The following is a 21,344-nucleotide window of genomic DNA, read 5'->3' as shown; positions in this document are numbered from 1 at the left end:
GGATTTTTTAAAGAATTTTTTAAAAATATTCAAAGGACTCTAAACGTGGATTTTTTAAAGAATTTTTTAAAAATATTCAAAGGACTCTAAACGTGGAGTTTTTAAAGAATTTTTTAAAAATATTCAAGGACTCTAAACGTGGATTTTTTAAAGAATTTTTTAAAAATATTCAAAGGACTCTAAACGTGGATTTTTTAAAGAATTTTTTAAAAATATTCAAAGGACTCTAAACGTGGAGTTTTTAAAGAATTTTTTAAAAATATTCAAAGGACTCTAAACGTGGATTTTTTAAAGAATTTTTTAAAAATATTCAAAGGACTCTAAACGTGTTTTTTTAAAGAATTTTTCAAAAATATTCAAAGGACTCTAAACGTGGATTTTTTAAAGAATTTTTTAAAAATATTCAAAGGACTCTAAACGTGGAGTTTTTAAAGAATTTTTTAAAAATATTCAAAGGACTCTAAACGTGGATTTTTAAAGAATTTTTTAAAAATATTCAAAGGACTCTAAACGTGTTTTTTTAAAGAATTTTTCAAAAATATTCAAAGAACTCAAAACGGGGATTTTTTAAAGAAGTTTTTAAAAATATTCAAAGGACTCTAAACGTGGATTTTTTAAAGAATATTCCAAGGACTCTAAACGTGGATTTTTTAAAGAATATTCCAAGGACTCTAAACGTGGATTTTTTAAAGAATATTCCAAGGACTCTAAACGTGGATTTTTTAAAGAATATTCCAAGGACTCTAAACGTGGATTTTTTAAAGAATATTCCAAGGACTCTAAACGTGGATTTTTTAAAGAATATTCCAAGGACTCTAAACGTGGATTTTTTAAAGAATATTCCAAGGACTCTAAACGTGGATTTTTTAAAGAATATTCCAAGGACTCTAAACGTGGATTTTTTAAAGAATATTCCAAGGACTCTAAACGTGGATTTTTTAAAGAATATTCCAAGGACTCTAAACGTGGATTTTTTAAAGAATATTCCAAGGACTCTAAACGTGGATTTTTTAAAGAATATTCCAAGGACTCTAAACGTGGATTTTTTAAAGAATATTCCAAGGACTCTAACGTGGATTTTTTAAAGAATATTCCAAGGACTCTAAACGTGGATTTTTTAAAGAATATTCCAAGGACTCTAAACGTGGATTTTTTAAAGAATATTCCAAGGACTCTAAACGTGGATTTTTTAAAGAATATTCCAAGGACTCTAAACGTGGATTTTTTAAAGAATATTCCAAGGACTCTAAACGTGGATTTTTTAAAGAATATTCCAAGGACTCTAAACGTGGATTTTTTAAAGAATATTCCAAGGACTCTAAACGTGGATTTTTTAAAGAATATTCCAAGGACTCTAAACGTGGATTTTTTAAAGAATATTCCATGGACTCTAAACGTGGATTTTTTAAAGAATATTCCAAGGACTCTAAACGTGGATTTTTTAAAGAATATTCCAAGGACTCTAAACGTGGATTTTTTAAAGAATATTCCAAGGACTCTAAACGTGGATTTTTTAAAGAATATTCCAAGGACTCTAAACGTGGATTTTTTAAAGAATATTCCAAGGACTCTAAACGTGGATTTTTTAAAGAATATTCCAAGGACTCTAAACGTGGATTTTTTAAAGTATATTCCAAGGACTCTAAACGTGGATTTTTTAAAGAATATTCCAAGGACTCTAAACGTGGATTTTTTAAAGAATATTCCAAGGACTCTAAACGTGGATTTTTTAAAGAATATTCCAAGGACTCTAAACGTGGATTTTTTAAAGAATATTCCAAGGACTCTAAACGTGGATTTTTTAAAGAATATTCCAAGGACTCTAAACGTGGATTTTTTAAAGAATATTCCAAGGACTCTAAACGTGGATTTTTTAAAGAATATTCCAAGGACTCTAAACGTGGATTTTTTAAAGAATATTCCAAGGACTCTAAACGTGGATTTTTTAAAGAATATTCCAAGGACTCTAAACGTGGATTTTTTAAAGAATATTCCAAGGACTCTAAACGTGGATTTTTTAAAGAATATTCCAAGGACTCTAAACGTGGATTTTTTAAAGAATATTCCAAGGACTCTAAACGTGGATTTTTTAAAGAATATTCCAAGGACTCTAAACGTGGATTTTTTAAAGAATATTCCAAGGACTCTAAACGTGGATTTTTTAAAGAATATTCCAAGGACTCTAAACGTGGATTTTTTAAAGAATATTCCAAGGACTCTAAACGTGGATTTTTTAAAGAATATTCCAAGGACTCTAAACGTGGATTTTTTAAAGAATATTCCAAGGACTCTAAACGTGGATTTTTTAAAGAATATTCCAAGGACTCTAAACGTGGATTTTTAAAGAATATTCCAAGGACTCTAAACGTGGATTTTTTAAAGAATATTCCAAGGACTCTAAACGTGGATTTTTTAAAGAATATTCCAAGGACTCTAAACGTGGATTTTTTAAAGAATATTCCAAGGACTCTAAACGTGGATTTTTTAAAGAATATTCCAAGGACTCTAAACGTGGATTTTTTAAAGAATATTCCAAGGACTCTAAACGTGGATTTTTTAAAGAATATTCCAAGGACTCTAAACGTGGATTTTTTAAAGAATATTCCAAGGACTCTAAACGTGGATTTTTTAAAGAATATTCCAAGGACTCTAAACGTGGATTTTTTAAAGAATATTCCAAGGACTCTAAACGTGGATTTTTTAAAGAATATTCCAAGGACTCTAAACGTGGATTTTTTAAAGAATATTCCAAGGACTCTAAACGTGGATTTTTTAAAGAATATTCCAAGGACTCTAAACGTGGATTTTTTAAAGAATATTCCAAGGACTCTAAACGTGGATTTTTTAAAGAATATTCCAAGGACTCTAAACGTGGATTTTTTAAAGAATATTCCAAGGACTCTAAACGTGGATTTTTTAAAGAATATTCCAAGGACTCTAAACGTGGATTTTTTAAAGAATATTCCAAGGACTCTAACGTGGATTTTTTAAAGAATATTCCAAGGACTCTAAACGTGGATTTCTTAAAGAATATTCCAAGGACTCTAAACGTGGATTTTTAAAGAATATTCCAAGGACTCTAAACGTGGATTTTTTAAAGAATATTCCAAGGACTCTAAACGTGGATTTTTTAAAGAATATTCCAAGGACTCTAAACGTGGATTTTTAAAGAATATTCCAAGGACTCTAAACGTGGATTTTTTAAAGAATATTCCAAGGACTCTAAACGTGGATTTTTTAAAGAATATTCCAAGGACTCTAAACGTGGATTTTTTAAAGAATATTCCAAGGACTCTAAACGTGGATTTTTTAAAGAATATTCCAAGGACTCTAAACGTGGATTTTTTAAAGAATATTCCAAGGACTCTAACGTGGATTTTTTAAAGAATATTCCAAGGACTCTAAACGTGGATTTTTTAAAGAATATTCCAAGGACTCTAAACGTGGATTTTTTAAAGAATATTCCAAGGACTCTAAACGTGGATTTTTTAAAGAATATTCCAAGGACTCTAAACGTGGATTTTTTAAAGAATATTCCAAGGACTCTAAACGTGGATTTTTTAAAGAATATTCCAAGGACTCTAAACGTGGATTTTTTAAAGAATATTCCAAGGACTCTAAACGTGGATTTTTTAAAGAATATTCCAAGGACTCTAAACGTGGATTTTTTAAAGAATATTCCAAGGACTCTAAACGTGGATTTTTTAAAGAATATTCCAAGGACTCTAAACGTGGATTTTTTAAAGAATATTCCAAGGACTCTAAACGTGGATTTTTTAAAGAATATTCCAAGGACTCTAAACGTGGATTTTTTAAAGAATATTCCAAGGACTCTAAACGTGGATTTTTTAAAGAATATTCCAAGGACTCTAAACGTGGATTTTTTAAAGAATATTCCAAGGACTCTAAACGTGGATTTTTTAAAGAATATTCCAAGGACTCTAAACGTGGATTTTTTAAAGAATATTCCAAGGACTCTAAACGTGGATTTTTTAAAGAATATTCCAAGGACTCTAAACGTGGATTTTTTAAAGAATATTCCAAGGACTCTAAACGTGGATTTTTTAAAGAATATTCCAAGGACTCTAAACGTGGATTTTTTAAAGAATATTCCAAGGACTCTAAACGTGGATTTTTTAAAGAATTTTTTAAAAATATTCAAAGGACTCAAAAGAATATTCCAAGGACTCTAAACGTGGATTTTTTAAAGAATTTTTTAAAAATATTCAAAGGACTCAAAAGAATATTCCAAGGACTCTAAACGCGGATTTTTTAAAGAATTTTTTAAAAATATTCAAAGGACTCAAAAGAATATTCCAAGGACTCTAAACGCGGATTTTTTAAAGAATTTTTTAAAAATATTCAAAGGACTCAAAAGAATATTCCAAGGACTCTAAACGCGGATTTTTTAAAGAATTTTTTAAAAATATTCAAAGGACTCAAAAGAATATTCCAAGGACTTAAAGCCTTCATGTCCTTGCTGAATTTTAAATTATAAAAATTAACTTAATTTTTCCCAGCTCACATTCGTTTATCTGCCTCCCCTTAAATTCATTCCCAACAATATCTGCCGCACATCTGTACAATATTTCATTGCTCTTAATTAATTTATCTCTTATACGATTATCTCAAAAGAATTCCTATTAATGTTTTCCATCTCTTTTCCCCTCTCTCTCTTTCTCACGCCCAGGAATGGAACGACATGAACTTACGTTGGAACACATCAGACTATGGCGGCATCAAAGATTTACGCATACCGCCACATCGGATATGGAAGCCGGATGTGCTGATGTACAACAGCGCCGATGAGGGTTTCGATGGGACATATCAAACGAATGTTGTGGTACGGAACAACGGCTCGTGTCTCTATGTACCACCGGGCATATTTAAGTCGACATGCAAAATCGACATAACATGGTTTCCGTTCGATGATCAACGATGTGAAATGAAATTTGGCAGTTGGACATATGATGGATTTCAGGTTTGGCAAAACAAAACACAAAAACAAAAGAAAAAAACATTGAAAAAGAGACGTTCCGAAACAGAAACGATATCCCAGAAAAAGATGAATGAGAAGCAAAAAAGAAAAAATAAAGAAAATGAATTAATAACTGGGATATGTAACTCTACAGGGAGTACAGTAGTACTTTTTTCTTTTGATTTTCCGTTATTGAGTTCTTTGTTTTTTGTGGTATTTTCTATTTTTTTGTAAGATTTTATTTTTTTTGCCACATACGCAGTTCAGCTCCAGCTTCTTCGGATTGCTTAAGGTCGTTTTGGTCCCTTTTAAAAACTCATTTTAAACAGGATTGTAGCAAGTCAAAATATTCTACATAATTAGTTGTCAAAAAATTCTACTATAGGTGCTAGAACACGTCAAGTGTCAAAATCTTACCTAAACGCCAGGAATTGAAATTTATTAAAATGCCATTTTAGGGTTAAAGTCGCATTCTTTTGTGAGTTTGTGCTAAAATCTCCAACAGAGCATTATTTTAGAAGGATGAAGTCAAAGACGAAAATATTCTTCATCAAATTTAAAAGTCAGCAAAGGAAAGAAATTTCTATTTCTGCAGCAGATCAAAAAATATTTGCATCAAGGCTAAAAAAATATCCCTTTTCTTGCCATTTTTCTATTTGACGCCTGAAAGTAACATACAATTTCGGTATAAACTGCTTAAGGTCTTTTTTTAATGGGGGATACGATTTTTAATTTTCAAAATATATTTTTTAAAGTCCGCAATTAATTGATTTTGTAAAAAATATTTTTAAATGACTTATAAGTGTGTATTTTTTTTTAAATATATTTTTTCCAAGGATTTCCAGATTTATAAGGTTGTTTGTTTTATAATAAAATGTTTTCAAGGACTTCAAGCTTTAAAGGAATTAAAAAAAGGATGTACAAAAATGTCTTTGACTTATAAGCGTGGGTTTTTTTGAAAAATATTTTTTCAAGAATTTCTAGTTTTATAAGTTTATCTTTTTCTTTTTATAATAATTTTTTTTTCAAGGACTTTATTTTTTATAATAATTTTTTCAGGACCTCCAGACTTAGAGGCGCGAGTTAAAAAAAATATATATTTTTTCAATCATTATTAGCGTGGATTTATTTTATAAATATTTGTTTAAAGACTTCCATAGTTATAGGGCGGATTTAAAAAAAAATGTTTTTGCAAAAAATTATAAGAGTGGATTTTTCAAAATAAACAAATAAATAATAAAATAAAATAAAACTTATAAGCATGGATTTAAAAAAAAAATCAAAGGACTTATAATCCTGTTTTTTTAAAAAAATATTTTGTTCAAGGACTTTTATGCGTGAAGTTTAAAAAAATATATATATTTTCCTTGAAAAAATATATATTTTTTAATAACTCTTGATTATAAGTCATTGAAAATTGCTTTTAAAAAAATCGGGATTAAAAGTCCTTGGATTTTTTTTTTTTTTTGGAAAAATCCACTTTTATAATTCCTTGCAAAAACATTTTTTATAAATCCGCCCTTATAACTTCGGAAGTATTTAAACAAATATTTATTAAACATTTTCTAAATCCGTAAAAAATATTTTTAAGCTTTTTTAGGCGTGTTTTTAGTTATTTTACTCCTCCTTTCTTAAAAATCTTTGAAAAAAAATATTTTTTTCAAACTCCACCGTTATAAGTTCTTGCAAATTTTTTTTTCAAAATCATCCACACCTATATGTACTTGAATTTTTATACCCTCAGCCATATGGATACAGAGGGTATATATCATTTGATACGGCCAAAACGTGCCTCATCGAAATAACGGTTATAGACCCTAGGTCTCTTTGAACCCAATCTGTTTCAGGACATTTGGAGATCGGAGATGGGCAATATCGGATCACTCCTTGTGGTACCTTCCCCGCATAATGTCAACGAAAATAATTTTGAATAATTCTAACTCTTATAAAATGTAATGTAAATATCCGATTGTCTTCAAATTACGCAAATTACATTATTTTTATTAACCCAACGTCTGGTGTGAAGATGGAATATGAGGGTCCACTCCTTCTGGTACCTCCTCCACAATGGGTCAAAATTTCAAATATTTATGGAGCTCATGACAACATTAACAGTCTATTCCATTCAGACATCATCTCACTATTTCCATGAACAGAAGATCTGTTATAACGATTGTAGAGACCGGACAATTAATTCTAGTACCTCCCCCACAAAGGGAGGTACCAGTTTTAAATAATCAAAACGGTCAACGGTCAATCCGAAAGAAGCATCCTGTTCTCTTCAAAATACACACATTACAATATTTTTGTTAACCCAAGGTCTGGTGTGAAAATGGGATATATCGGTCCACTCCTTCTGGTACCTTCCCCACAAGCGTGAAAATTTTGAATATATATGAAGCTCATACAACGAAAAATTAACAACCGATTTCATTCAGATTTGGTACATCTCTATATTTCCATAAACGCCGTATCTGTTGTAAAGATGGTACAGATTGGACCATCTCTATATTTTGGCATTGGTACATCTCTATATTTCCATAAACGCCGTAGGTATCTGTTTTAAAAATGGTACAGATTGGACCATTTTTTCTGATACCTCTTCCATATATGATTCCAACTGCCATCTTCTTTGGATAAAGGGTCATAAATTTAAATAATCAAGGCTGGGGGTATAACTCTGTTAATAATATTCCTTAAAAATTCGCGCTTTGAATTCCTTGAAATTTTTTTAAACCCGCCCTTTTAATTCCTCATTTTTTTCAAAATTCTTTGAATTCTTTGAAAAACAATTTTTAAAAAATATGCGCTTAGAGTTCCTTGATATTTTTTAAAAAATCCGCGCTTAGAACTCCTTATAAGTTATTGAAAAAATATTTATTAAAAATCTTCCTTAATAAGTCCTTGAAACAAAAAATGTTTAAAAAGACCAACTGGACCTGCACAGACAATTGTCTGTCTCTCTCTATCATTCCTTTAAAAAATATTTTTTTTTTAGAAAATCTACGCCTATGATTTATTGAAAAAAATATTTTTTAAAAACCATAGCTTAGAATTCATTGAAATTTTTTTTTTAAATCCGAGATTAAAATTCCTAAAAAAAAATCCTTTTTAAAAAATTCACGCTGATAACCAAGAAGTCCCGAAAAAATAGTTTTTTTTTTTTTAAATCCGCGTTTTGAATTCCTTGAAGAAATAGTTTTTAAAAAATCAGTGCTTATAACTCAAGAATTCCTGGAAAAAATATTTTATAAAAAAAACACGCTTCTAATTCGAGAAATCTTCAAAAAAATATTTTATAAAAAAAAATCCACGCTTTTAATTCGAGAAATCCTGAAACAAATATTATAAAAAAACCTACGCTTATAATTCCTTGAAAAATATTTTTTTTAATCCACGCCTATAATTTATTGAAAAAAATATTTTTTAAAAACCATAGTTTAGAATTTATTGAAAAAATATATTTTTAAAAATTTGAGATCATAATTCCTCAAAAAACATATTTTTTTAAAAAATCGAAGCTTTGAATTCCTTGAAAAAATATTTTTTAAAAAATACACGTTTTGAATTCCTTGAAAATAATTTTAGAGAAATCCACGCTTATAGTTCCTTGAATAAAATATTTTTTTTAAAGAAATCCACGCTTATAGTTCCCTGAATAAAATATTTTTTTAAAGAAATCGACGCTTATAGTTCCTTGAATAAAATATTTTTTTAAAGAAAACCACGCTTATAATTCCTTGAATAAAATATTTCTTTAAAGAAATTCACGCTTATAATTCCTGGCAAAAATATTGTTAAAGAAATTAACGCTTATAAATCAGGAATCTTTGAAAAAAAATATTTTGTTAAAGAAATCCACGCTTATAACTCTGGAATCCTTGAAAAAAATATTTTTTTTAAAGAAATTCACGCTTATAACTCTGGAATCCTTAAAAAAATATTTTTTTAAAAGAAATCCACGCTAATCTCTGGAATCCTTGAAAAATATTTAAAAAAACTCAGGCTTTTAATTCCTTAAAAAAACCCACGCCTTTAATTCCTTAATTTTTTTTTTTAAAACCCACGCTTTTAATTCTTTGAAAAAATATTTAAAAAAAAACCCACGTTTTTAATTCCTTGAAAAATATTTAAAAGAAAACCACGCTTTTAATTCCTTGAAAAAATATTTAAAAAAATCCACGCCTATATCTCTGGAATCCTTGAAAAAATATTTTTTAAAAAATCAACGCTTATAAGACGTCGAAAAAATATTTTTTTTAAAGTAATCCACGCATATAAATCTGGAATCCTTGAAAACATATTCTTTTTTAAAAAATCTACGCTTATAACTCTGGAATCCTTGAAAAAATATTTTTTAAAAAAATCCACGTTTATAACTCTCGAATTCTTGAATAATTATTTTTAAACATCTACGCTTATAACTCAAGAAGTTCTGGAAAAAAATATTTTTTAAGAAATCCACACTTATAAAAAAATTCACCAAGTCCTGGAAATATTAAGAAATCCTTTGAATCGATTTTTTGGAGATTAAGAAACAGCTTATTTTTCATAGAAAAAATTAATTTTTCATGTTTTAAAAAATGTTTTTTAAAAGTGTTATAAGCATGGATATTTAAAAAAATATATTTTTTCTCAAAGACTTATAAGCATGGATTTTTATAAAAACAATATTTTTCTCAAAGATTTATAAGCGTGGATTTAAAAAAAATATATTTTTCTCAAAGATTTATAAGCGTGGATTTAAAGAAAAAAAAAACATTTTTTTCAAAGATTTATAGGCGTGGATGTAAAAAAAATATATTTTTCTCAAAGATTTAAAAAAATATATTTTTTTCTCAAAGATTTATATGCGTGGCTTTAAAAAAAATGTTTCTCAAAGATTTATAAGCGTGGATTAAAAAAATATATTTTTCTCAAAGATTTAAAAAATTATATTTTTCTCAAAGATTTATAAGCGTGGATTTAAAAAAATATTTTTCTCAAAGATTTAGAGGCGTGGATTTAAAAAAAAATATATTTTTCTCAAAGATTTATAGGCGTGGATATAAAAAAATATATTTTTCTCAAAGATTTATAAGCGTGGATTTAAAAAAAAAGTTATAATTTTCTCAAAGATTTATAGGCGTGGATTTAAAAAAATTTATATTTTTCTCAAAGAATTATAGGCGTGGAATTAAAAAAAAATATTTTTCTCAAAGATTTATAAGCGTGGATTTAAAAAAAAAAATTATATTTTTCTCAAAGATTTATAGGCGTGGATTTAAAAAAAATTTATATTTTTCTCAAAGAATTATAGGCGTGGAATTAAAAAAAAAATATTTTTCTCAAAGATTTATAAGCGTGGATTTAAAAAAATATATTTTTTCAAGGACTTGTAAGTCAGTATTTTTTTAATACTTTCTCAAGGACCAACAAACGTGGATTTTTTAAAAAAATATTTTTTTCAATTTCAGGTAAAGAATATGTTGTTGCAAAATCTCCAGCATTCCGACGTTTTGAATCTAGGTGCTTTAGCTGGAGCTGAATTGCATTTACTCCGAAATATATTTTGATTTTATTTGTTTTGTATTTTCGTAATTAATTTATTTTAATTTTGTTTTCACTTTGCATTTTTGTATACCTTTCTTCTTTGATTTACTAAAAAACCAAAAACAAACAAAAAAAAAATACAAAAAAAATTGAATTTATTTTTTGACCAACTCATCTCAACTGTGTCCGTTTCGACAGCTGGATTTACAATTACAAGATGAAACTGGCGGTGATATCAGCAGTTACGTGCTCAACGGCGAGTGGGAACTACTGGGTGAGTAGGTTAACTTTGTTTGTTTGGGCGATGCTGGCCACCCCTACCAATAGGGGGGCAGTATACGCAGTCCCCTCCACCCCACCAAAAAAAAATTAAACAGAAAAAACTCCCTTTTTGAAAAAAAATAGTAAAAAAAGAACTCAAATATATCATGGTCACCACAACCAACCAACCAACCATCATCACCACCACAACTACAGCTACTACTACTACTACTATAACTATTTTTTAACCACCTTAACCTACCATTAATTCATATCTAGAGATATAGTTATACTTTTGTACTTCATGTACCATGTCATAACCACCACTAACACCATGTCATTAAAAAAACTCAAACTCAAACTTAAACTCACACACACAGTCTCCACTCTCTCATGGCATAGCGGAGAAGATACAAATCATTCTCGTATGCGTGTGTGTGAGTATTTTCGTTTCCCATTTGAAATGAATAAATGCTCTCCCCTCCGTAGTAGGAAACTCCGTTAACACAACTCTGAAACAAAAATACAGTCCCCCCATAGAATCCATAGAAATGTCTTTTTTGTGGTGTCCTTAGTTTCCAATGTAGTCCTCCTAACCCACAAAAAAACAAAAAAAAGAAACTCCAATATGTAGTTCATACGTACTCACATGTATGTGTGTGTGTGTATTTATCCATGTGTAAGTGTATGTGTTTGTAAGCTAAATTATAGAATATGCAAAAGTAATTCGCAATGGAACACGGTTATAGGGAAGTTTTGAAATATATTTTTTTGTTGTTGCTTCTTTGCTTCTTATAATCAACATCCTAGACTTCCGAAAAAAAATCTACAGGATATTACAACCAATTCGGTATTTCCTTATAACCGTATTCCATTGCATTACTTTCGAACATAACTGTTTGCAATGGTTGTTATTATTGTTGTTTGTTATTGTAAATGTTGTTGTTGTTAATCAATGTTAGTGTTGCTTTAATTGTTAATTTACAAAAAATCGTTTACACGATTTGACCACACCCTGTTTAAAATAGAGAGAACACATAGAGTTTGGTTAGAAAAATAAAAAAAATATTTTTAAATATTTAGAAAATATCCGATAATAATATCCCTTAAAAAAATAAGCATCAGTAGTAAGGCCAATATTATCTACTAATCAAGAAGAGGTCTCTTAAAATCTGATCTGATTAAAAATTTTAACGTATAACATCAATGACACGGAATTTTCACGGATTTAGACGGAATTTCCGACTATTTCTGATAAAGGTCACGCCCGAAGACTTCCGCCCAAAAATACCGCTTTCGAGAACCAAAACCCATGGTTTCAGAATTCTAAATTGTGAAGATGGATAACAAAGAAATTTTAAATGACATCACGACTGCATATATTAAAATTTTCTAAAACGGCTAAAGGCTGGTGGGACCGACGATGGGATACTATAAATAAAATTTCTTTAGATTTGAAACCCTTTGGATTGGAATGAACGAAGACCTCAAGATAATGGGATATATAATTGCTCTATTAAAAATACCATTTTAAATATCAGCTTTGGTTCTTAAGGCGTCACAATGAGTGAAGTGAGTTCCTGTTTTAAGGTCGTTTTTAACATTTCTCTGTTCGAAAATGACCAAGGCCAAATAAGTTGCTATGTCTCGATATCAAATTGGGCTTAAAATTAAGTTTTTGCCCATTTCATTCCTTAATTATTTTGGCCTCTTTTCTGGCCCTAGCCCTACCTCCACTAAAAATTTTATGAGGACTTCTAGACATATTCCTGATAAAAAGAAACTTTTCATTCAAAAGTCCTCTTTTTACCGGTTGAGGCTTCAACTATTTCAAAACACAAAAAACAAAAAAAATCTCGAAATAACTCAAATCACCCATGATTGGTACCTTGACATATTTTCAAAACCTTCAGAATTATTTCTTGAAAATGTTCTTGAAAATATCATCGAATAGGGAAAAATAAGTTTCAAAATCTCAACGGGAGGGAGTTTAATTTTACCGAAGAGTGTTGGCTTGTTTGTTCAGGATACCATATTATTTTGTTGTTGCAAAATGATCAGGCTTAATCCTATTATTGTCGTTTTTATAAAAACAACTTTTGTTTATAAGGAACTGATTTTATATTTAACTAGCTGAACCCGGTGCGCTTCGCCACCCCTTTTGATTTTATATGCATTCAAAATTTTATTTACGAATATATGTTGGATAAAGAAAAACAAATTTAAAAATTAAAAAAAATATTGCACTACTTTAATGCGTAAATAACCAAAAACCATTAGAAAAGCAGTAACATGGCATACATACACGAAGGGTTTGTCCTTCGGATTTATTTATTTCATAGCAAATACCAAGCGTGCAGTAAACTGCAATCTTTTGAAGTTGAGTGGCATTTCTATTGCAATTAGTGAATGCGAGATAGCAACATACTTCGCCGTAATAAGCGTATTTCAAATAAATTGTGTGTTGTTTTTTAGTGTTAGCCTAAGGCGTTGTGGGTCAATGGTTCTTATTAAAATCATATCCCAATCTCATCCGATTTAAATATAATTTAAAAAAAATTACTTTTACACCAAACTCCGCCACACCTTTCATATTTTATTGAAATTGGTGCTCAAATATGTGAAATCGGCCGAGAATATATATATGGGAGCTATATCCAAATCTTAACTAATTTCCAATTAATTTATCACATTTATTATTATAACAAAATTCCGCCACACATTCTGAATTTCATTGGAATCGGTCATATATATCGTGTTTGGTGCATAATATGTATGAAATCGGCCGAAATATATATGTTAGCTATATCCAAACCTCAACTGATTTCAATATAATTGTGCAATTTTTGCTGGTGCCAGATTTTGTCTCTCTCGCTTTGGGTGCATCAAATATGTGAAATCGGCTGAGTATATATATGGAGCTATAATCACATCTGAGCGTATTTGAATATAATTTGTCAAATGTGCATCAAATATGTGAAATCGGCGGATAATATATATGGGAGCTATATCCAAATCTGAACCGATTTTAATATAATTTGACTAACTTATTTTCTAATCAAAATCCCGTTACATATTCCAAAATTCTTGGAAATCGAACATACATATCGTGTATGGTGCATAAAATACATGAAATCGGTCGAAAATATATATGAGAGCTATATCCAAATCTGAACCGATTTTAATATAATTTGACAAATGTATATTTGTTTTAATTTCCGCTACACATTTCAAATTTCATTGAAATTAGAGATACATAGCGTGTTTGGTGCATCAAATACATGAAATCGGTCGAAAATATATATGGGAGCTATATCCAAATCTGAACCGATTTCAATATAATTTGAAAAATTCATTTTTGCTCCCGATTCCGTTACTTATTTTAAATTTCATTAAATTTGGACATACATATCTTGTTTGGTCCACCAAATACATGAAATCGGCCGAAAATGTATATGGGAGCTATATCCAAATCTGAACCGAATTCAATATAATTTGGGAAATAAATTTTTTTAGATAAAATCTATCACACGTTTCAAATTTCATTGAAATTGGGGATACATAGCGTGTTTGGTGCATCAAATGCTTGAAATCGGCCGAAAATATATATGGGAGCTATATCCAAATCTGAACCGATTTCAATATAATTTGACAAATTTATTTTCGGATCAAATCCCGTCACATATTCCAAATTTCATTGGAATCGAACATTCATATTGTGTTTGAGGCATCAAATGAACGAAATCGGTCGAAAATATATATGGGAGCTATATCCAAATCTGAACCGATTACAATATAATTTAGCAAACTTATTTTTGTTCCAAATTCCGTTACACATTCCAAATTTGGAGACTGTATCTTTAACCGATCAATAGATATGTGCATATAAAATCTAAATTTTTGGGAGGTACCTCCGATTCTGATGCTATATCTCCAGTTCCAAGTGGAAATTCAAAAATGTATATAGCCTATGTTACTTTCAGGCGATGTTGCAGTATATATGGAAATTTTCAGAAAAATCTATTCAGCAGTTTTCGAGTCCATAAATTACAAACAAACAAACAAACAAACAAACAAACAAACGTACAAACATTTTCCTCTTTTATAGATATAGATTTTATCAAACTATTTTTTTAAACCTTGTGGACCAAAAAACATTTTTTTTTGTTAAAAAATTTATCAACTATTCCTCTAACACTTCATAATCGGGACGGTCTTTATTTCGAAAACCTTTCCAAAAAATGCAAAAAATATTTACTAAAAAACCTCGATGTTTGTGTCAAAATTCAATTTTCAAAAATTGTGTTAAAAATTAAAAAAAAAAATACTTCTTAATAATCTCTGAATATCCACCCCTTGAAATTTAAATTAAAAAGTTCCATGATTTAGGCATTGAATAATACTCGCAAATGTTGAAAGTCACCATGATCAAAACATACCCCTCCACCGTACGATTGTGGCATAAACATAATCTTGAAACACCAACGAGCAGAGCATAAAATAATTTTCCAAAAAATCAATTACTGAACCAACACTTTTTTAAAAATCTCACTGATTGAAACATTAGATTGTATTCGGAAACTCCACGATAGTGGAAGCATTCAGTTCAAAAATTCCGTAAAAGTATCGAAATACTCTTAATACCCCTCCACAGTAAAGCCATAAAATCCGTTTCAAAACATTTGGAGTCGATCTAGGGATGTCCATGCGTCCGTCTGCCTGGTTGGCTGATGCGCACGATAACTCTCGAGGGGTGAATTCGATTTCATTCAAACTTCGTACATCTTCATATTATTGTCAAACTTAGATCGAGCTTGGAGATGGGCAATGTCCCTCCACTCCTTCTGGTAATTCCCCCACAAAGGGTCAACATTTTGAGTACCCATGAAACTCATAAAACGCGAAATGAACATCCGATTCCATTCGGACTTGGCACATCTCAATATTTTTTATCAACACAATATCTTTTATAAAGATGGTAGAGATCGGACCATTCCTTCTGGTACCACCCCCAGAAAAGGTCGAAGTTTTGAATAACCAAAATGGAATATAAAATCCGAAATAGGCTCTCAAAAATCATTTAAAAATCCTCGACTAGGACTTTGTACGAAGCTTTCGAAAGTCATTAAAAAATCCATATCTAGGAAAATTTACGAAACTCTCACAAATCTTTGAAAACTCCACCCCAAGGACTTTCTACGAGGCCCTCAAAAATCATTTAAAAATCCACGCCTAGGACTTTTTACGAGGCTCTCGAAAATCATTTAAAAATCCACGTCCAAGACTTTTTACGAGGCTCTTAGAAATCATTTAAAAATCCAACCCTAGGACTTTCTAAGAGGCTCTCAAAAAGCATTTAAAAATCCACGTCTAGGAGTTTCTAAGTGGCTCTCAAAAATCATTTCTACAAGGTTATCGAAAAAAATCCATCTCCAGGACATCCTACGAGTCTCTGAAAAATCAATTCTACCAGGTTCTTAAAAATTATTCTAATGAGTTCTGAAGAAGCCTTTAAAAAACCAACCCCAAAGGCATTTTATTTAGCATTTTGAATTATACAAATTTAGATTTGGATCAGGTTCGTTTAGAACCCCTCCATGGAACTCTGAAAATATTATTATACCCTCCACCATAGTATAGAGGGTATATTAAGTTTGTCATTCCGTTTGTAACACCTCGAAATATACATTTTGGACCCCACAAAGTATATATATTCTTGATCAGCATAAAAGTCCATCTCGATTTAGCTCTGACCAATCAAATAAAAAACACGTCTGATATCTCCTTCTGAACCCTTTAAAATTATAAAAATATAACTTTTGGGCCTTCTACTGACCTCTGAAAAATAATATGTAAAAAATCTTTGTGAATTCTGAAAAATTATTTAAAAACCTATTAGACTTGCTAGAGGTTTGCAGAATTTTCAGGGGAAGAACATCTTTCTCGTACTTCGTTGTTGCAGAATAGTCAGGCTTACTTCCATTATTGTTGTTTTTATAAAAACAACGCTGGTTTATTAGTGGAGAACGATGGTAATACTTACCAGGGGGTAAGGCAGAGAATACCTAGCTTTCGAAAAGAGCCACCAATTCTCATCAGTTCCCTTGTTATACCCTCCACCTAGGAAAGGAGGGTATATTAACTTTGTCATTCCGTTTGTAACATCCTTAAATATTCGTCTCAGACCCCATAAAGTATATATATTCATAATCAGCATAAAATTCTAAGTCGATTTAACGATGTCTGTCTGTCTGTCTGTCCGTCTGTCTGTCTGTTGAAATCACGATACAGCCCACAATATTTGACGTAGAGCGCCAAAATTTAGCAGAGCTATTTGCATTGTGTCTAGGTTGGTTGGTATTGAAAATGAGATATATCGGTCCACGTTCTGGTATAGTCCCCATATAACGGTACCTCCCGATATTCGGTATTTTGATGATTTATGCCACATTTTTTCACGGATTTGTCTGGAAATTGGTATTTGTAGGTCATAACGGGTCCCTGAGCGTGTGGCAAAACATTGTATGTATAGGTCCACGTTGTGGTATAGCCCCCATATAAAGGTACCTCCCGATATTTGGTATTTTGATGATTTTTGCCACATTTTTTCACGGATTTGTCTAAAAATTGGTATTTGTGGGTCATAATGGTTTCCAGCTCCGGTGGCGGAACATTGCATGTATGGGTCCATAATTTGGTATAGCCCCCATATAACGGTACCTCCCGATATTCGGTAATTTGATGATTTTTGCCACATTTTTTCACGGATTTGTCTAAAAATTGGTATTTGTGGGTCATAATGGGTCCTAGTTCGTGTGGCGAAACATTGTAATTATAGGTCCACGTTTTGGTGTGGCCCCCATATAACGGTACCTCCCGATATTCGGTAATTTGATGATTTTTGCCACATTTTTTCACGGATTTGTCTAAAAATTGGTATTTGTAGGCCATAATGGGTCCCAGTTCGTGTGGCGAATCATTGAAATTATATGTGCACGTTTTGGTATAGTCCCCATATAACGGTACCTCCCGATATTCCGTATTTTGTTGATTTTTTTCACATTTTCCACGGATTTGTCTGAAAATTGGCATTTGTAGGTCATAATGGGTTCTAACTCCTTTGGCGAAACATTGCATGTATGGGTCCACGATTTGGAATAGCCCCCTATATAACGGTACCTCCCGATATTCGGAATTTTAATGGTTTTTGCCTCATTTCTTCGCAATTTTGTCTAGAAGTTGTTGGTCTTAATGGGTTCTAGCTCTTTTGGCGAAACACTGTATGTATAGGTCCACGTTTTTGTGTAGCCTCATATAGCCGTATTCCCCGATATTCAGAATTTGGATGATTTTTGGCACATTTTCCCATGAATATGTCTAAAAATTGGTATATGTGGGTCACAATGGGCTCTAATGTATCATTTACCCTAAAGTTTGGCCTAACTTAATGTTTTTTACTTTTTTTAATCTAATCATACCAATCTCTACACCCTTTTTGCATTGAATTTCAAACCAAAATTCCTTGCCCAAAAATTATTTTAATTAAAATTTATTGAATGCCAATGACGAGCTAGCTACATACTTGTATCCAGTGCGTATGATTGATATTAATTTAATGATTCAATGGAGCGTATGATTGTTATTATTGGCAATGGGTGGATATTTATTATACGCACGATAGTTCGAATTCATAAATAAAAGTTGGGAATTTGATTTTGAAATGCAGGAAATTCTTTTGATTTATTTAATTTTTGAAAATTCCATAAATAAACTCAATTGTGAGGGGGGAGAGGGGCTACCAAAGGCTGACTGGCAATGGCAAAGTTTTTCACGCCTTTCGTAATCGGATTATAGTTTGGAAATAAAAAAAAAAGAAAATGTTTGATGTTTCGAAAAAATTAAAACCAAGTTTAAACAAATAGTTTTGACAAATTATTACACTGCCGAGTAAATCTAGTGGATATCATGCAGATTCATATGTGTGTGTGTGTGTTCTGGCAAGCCCCTTGATTTGCCTAAACAAACTTTTGCAAAACTTTAAATATGTTTCACTTAATCCCATATGGTATAATAAAACTAACATCAACCTTGATATACATATTCATGTAGGAAATATATGTGCCCTGCTCCTCCCGCTTGGCTTCATGGTCATGAATTTGAATATTTCCCTTAACTCATAGCTGTCACCGAGCCAAGCTACCTTTTCCAGTTCATAAATTATTCTTCCATTTCTGTTATTTACACTCAACTAAGGTTGGCAAAATATTTATCTTCTGTTTTAACTTTTCGAATGGAAGATCTCTCTTTTTTGGGGGGGGAACATTTAATACCACATTGTTGTGGTTGTTGTAAGAGATATAGTCTGGGTGGATGATGGTGTGCCCACCATCTGACCATCCATGCGGCTAGCCATTGAGCCATTCACTTTGAAGGTGTGAATTCAATGGTGATGGTAAGGATACTCCATCGATTTGGTTTCTGCTGGGAATAGACATTTATTTTAAGTGTTTGCGAGGGAGATAGGTCCTGAAGAAAGAGGGGTGCTCTTGATTTGTGTGATTTATGGTAAGCAGTCTTCTATTGGTTATGGGTTTTTGGAAATTTTGTTTTAATGGTATTCATGGCTATTGGAAATAAAGACAGGAAATGGAGAACAGTTTAAGAATGATTTTAAATTTATTTGAATAGAAAATTATTAGGAAAAGGATATTTGGAAAGGATGGACCTCTGGCTATAAGAGACCCATTAAAGGTGTAATATATGGGAAGAGCTAAGAATTATCGTCTGTCTATCCAATTTTGAGGTTCGAAATTCGCTGCAATAATTTTAAAAATCGCCCAGAAACTGCAACATAGCCTTGGAATCCTAAAAAAAATTGAAAAATCCATGCTTGCGGGTCTCCAACAAAACTCTACAAAAATAATTCAATAATTCAGGTCTTACTGAGTTCTTGAAATTTTTAGGAAAAAATATAAAATATATCAACAATTTAATAAAAATTAGTTTTTAGGGACTCCATGTGCTTTCTCCAGAGCTCTAGAAAAATAATTTATAGATCAATTTTTGGAGCCTTCTATTAAAAACTTCGTAAGATATCGTCGAACCTCCTAGTGAGATCTAAAAAAAATATTAAACATATTAACCTTAAGGGCATCTACTCTGGTCAAAAGGTACTACAAAATATCCCTCTAGGACCACCCAAAGAGCTCCAAAAATAAAATATAAGAAATCACATTAAAGGCCTCCTTCTCTGAGCCCTGAAAATCATTAAAAGTACACTCTTAGAGACTCTTCTTGACTTTAATAATTATAAAAAATCTTCATTAGGGTCCTAGTATGAAGTTATGAAGAATAATTGAAAAAAAATTGAATCACATATTGAGGTATGAAAAATTAAAAACAAATCCAGTTCCGGGTCTCATGTTGAGGAAAATATGGAAAACCATGTTAGGGACACTTATTCTGCTTTGAAAAATTTGGGCTAAGCTCTTAGAGCTTATTAAGAAATCCACATTTAAGGCCTCCTATTGTAATTTGATTGTTAACATGATTGTAAAAAAAATTTTTCTGAGGTCTTCCAATGAGCTCTGAAAAATTATAGAAAAAATATTGAATAGGATCTCATATTGAACTCTAAGAATTCATTTTAAATTCCACGTTTAGGGCTTCTTTTGGAAACAGGAAAATTATAAAAATCTTCGCTTTGAGATTCCCACAGATCATCCTCTATGGTCTAAAAATATTAAAAATTCCTTGTTTGGGGCTCCAATCCCTGAAAAAAGTAGATCTACAAAATTATTTAAAAAATCCACTTTTGGAGTTACTTACTGAACTCAAAAAAATTAGTTAAAAAACAATAAAAATTGGTAAAAATATGACAGGTCTCTAAAAATTTGTTGAAAAAACCGTGTTAGGGTCTTCCACTTGAAAAAAACCGTTTTTAGGATATACCATTGTGCTCTTACAAATTATTTATTTATTTGAGGCCTACTTATCTTTTTTTTAATCCAGGCACCTATGAAACGTTAAAAAAATATCCATATTAGAAAATCTGCCAATAGGACCTCCTATTGATAATCTATATTTATTTAAAAAATCACGTTGAATGTCATCATTTGAGCTTCAACAATTTAAAAAAAAAAAATTGGGCTCTAAATAAATGAACTTTGAAAAAAAAAATACTGAGCTTTGCAAAATTATTAATGACTTCACTTTTAGAGATTTCCAATACCAGTATTTAAAAAATTCACTTTTAGGATTTTTTCACTGATTCTGCAATATTATGAAAAACATATTTTTAGAGTAATTCTACTAGGTTCTGAAAAATTACTAAACAATTCTAAATTTAAGAGCCTCTATGAGCTCCGAAAAAATATTGGAAATGTCCACGTTTGAAGCCTCCTATTGAAATCCGAAAAAATATTGGAAAATGCACGAATGGGGATTTCTATTGTACATAAAAAATAATTTTAAAAATCACCGAGTAAGATCTCCTAGTGAAATTTTCAAAATGATAAACAAATTCACGTTTAGCTCCTCCTAATGAGCTCTGAAAAAAATATGATATAAATTA

General features: G+C 30.7%; 1 protein-coding gene across 1 annotated transcript in view; it reads left to right on the top strand.

Moving 5' to 3' along the window:
- LOC101896226 (neuronal acetylcholine receptor subunit alpha-7-like) overlaps positions 1–21,344 on the top strand; it is a gene marked incomplete at its 5' end in the record, with an annotated part of 244,281 nt that overhangs the window by 127,089 nt on the left and 95,848 nt on the right. Inside the window, 2 exon segments of the mRNA NM_001308981.1 lie at positions 4,691–4,981; positions 10,709–10,784. Coding sequence (NP_001295910.1) covers positions 4,691–4,981; positions 10,709–10,784 — 367 coding nt within the window.

The sequence above is a fragment of the Musca domestica genome, unplaced genomic scaffold (assembly GCF_030504385.1).
Source record: "Musca domestica strain aabys unplaced genomic scaffold, Musca_domestica.polishedcontigs.V.1.1 62, whole genome shotgun sequence".
In the NCBI taxonomy this organism is placed as follows: Eukaryota; Metazoa; Arthropoda; class Insecta; order Diptera; family Muscidae; genus Musca; species Musca domestica.
Note: the sequence above shows the minus strand (reverse complement) of the source record. Positions and strands in the feature narration are given on the sequence as shown.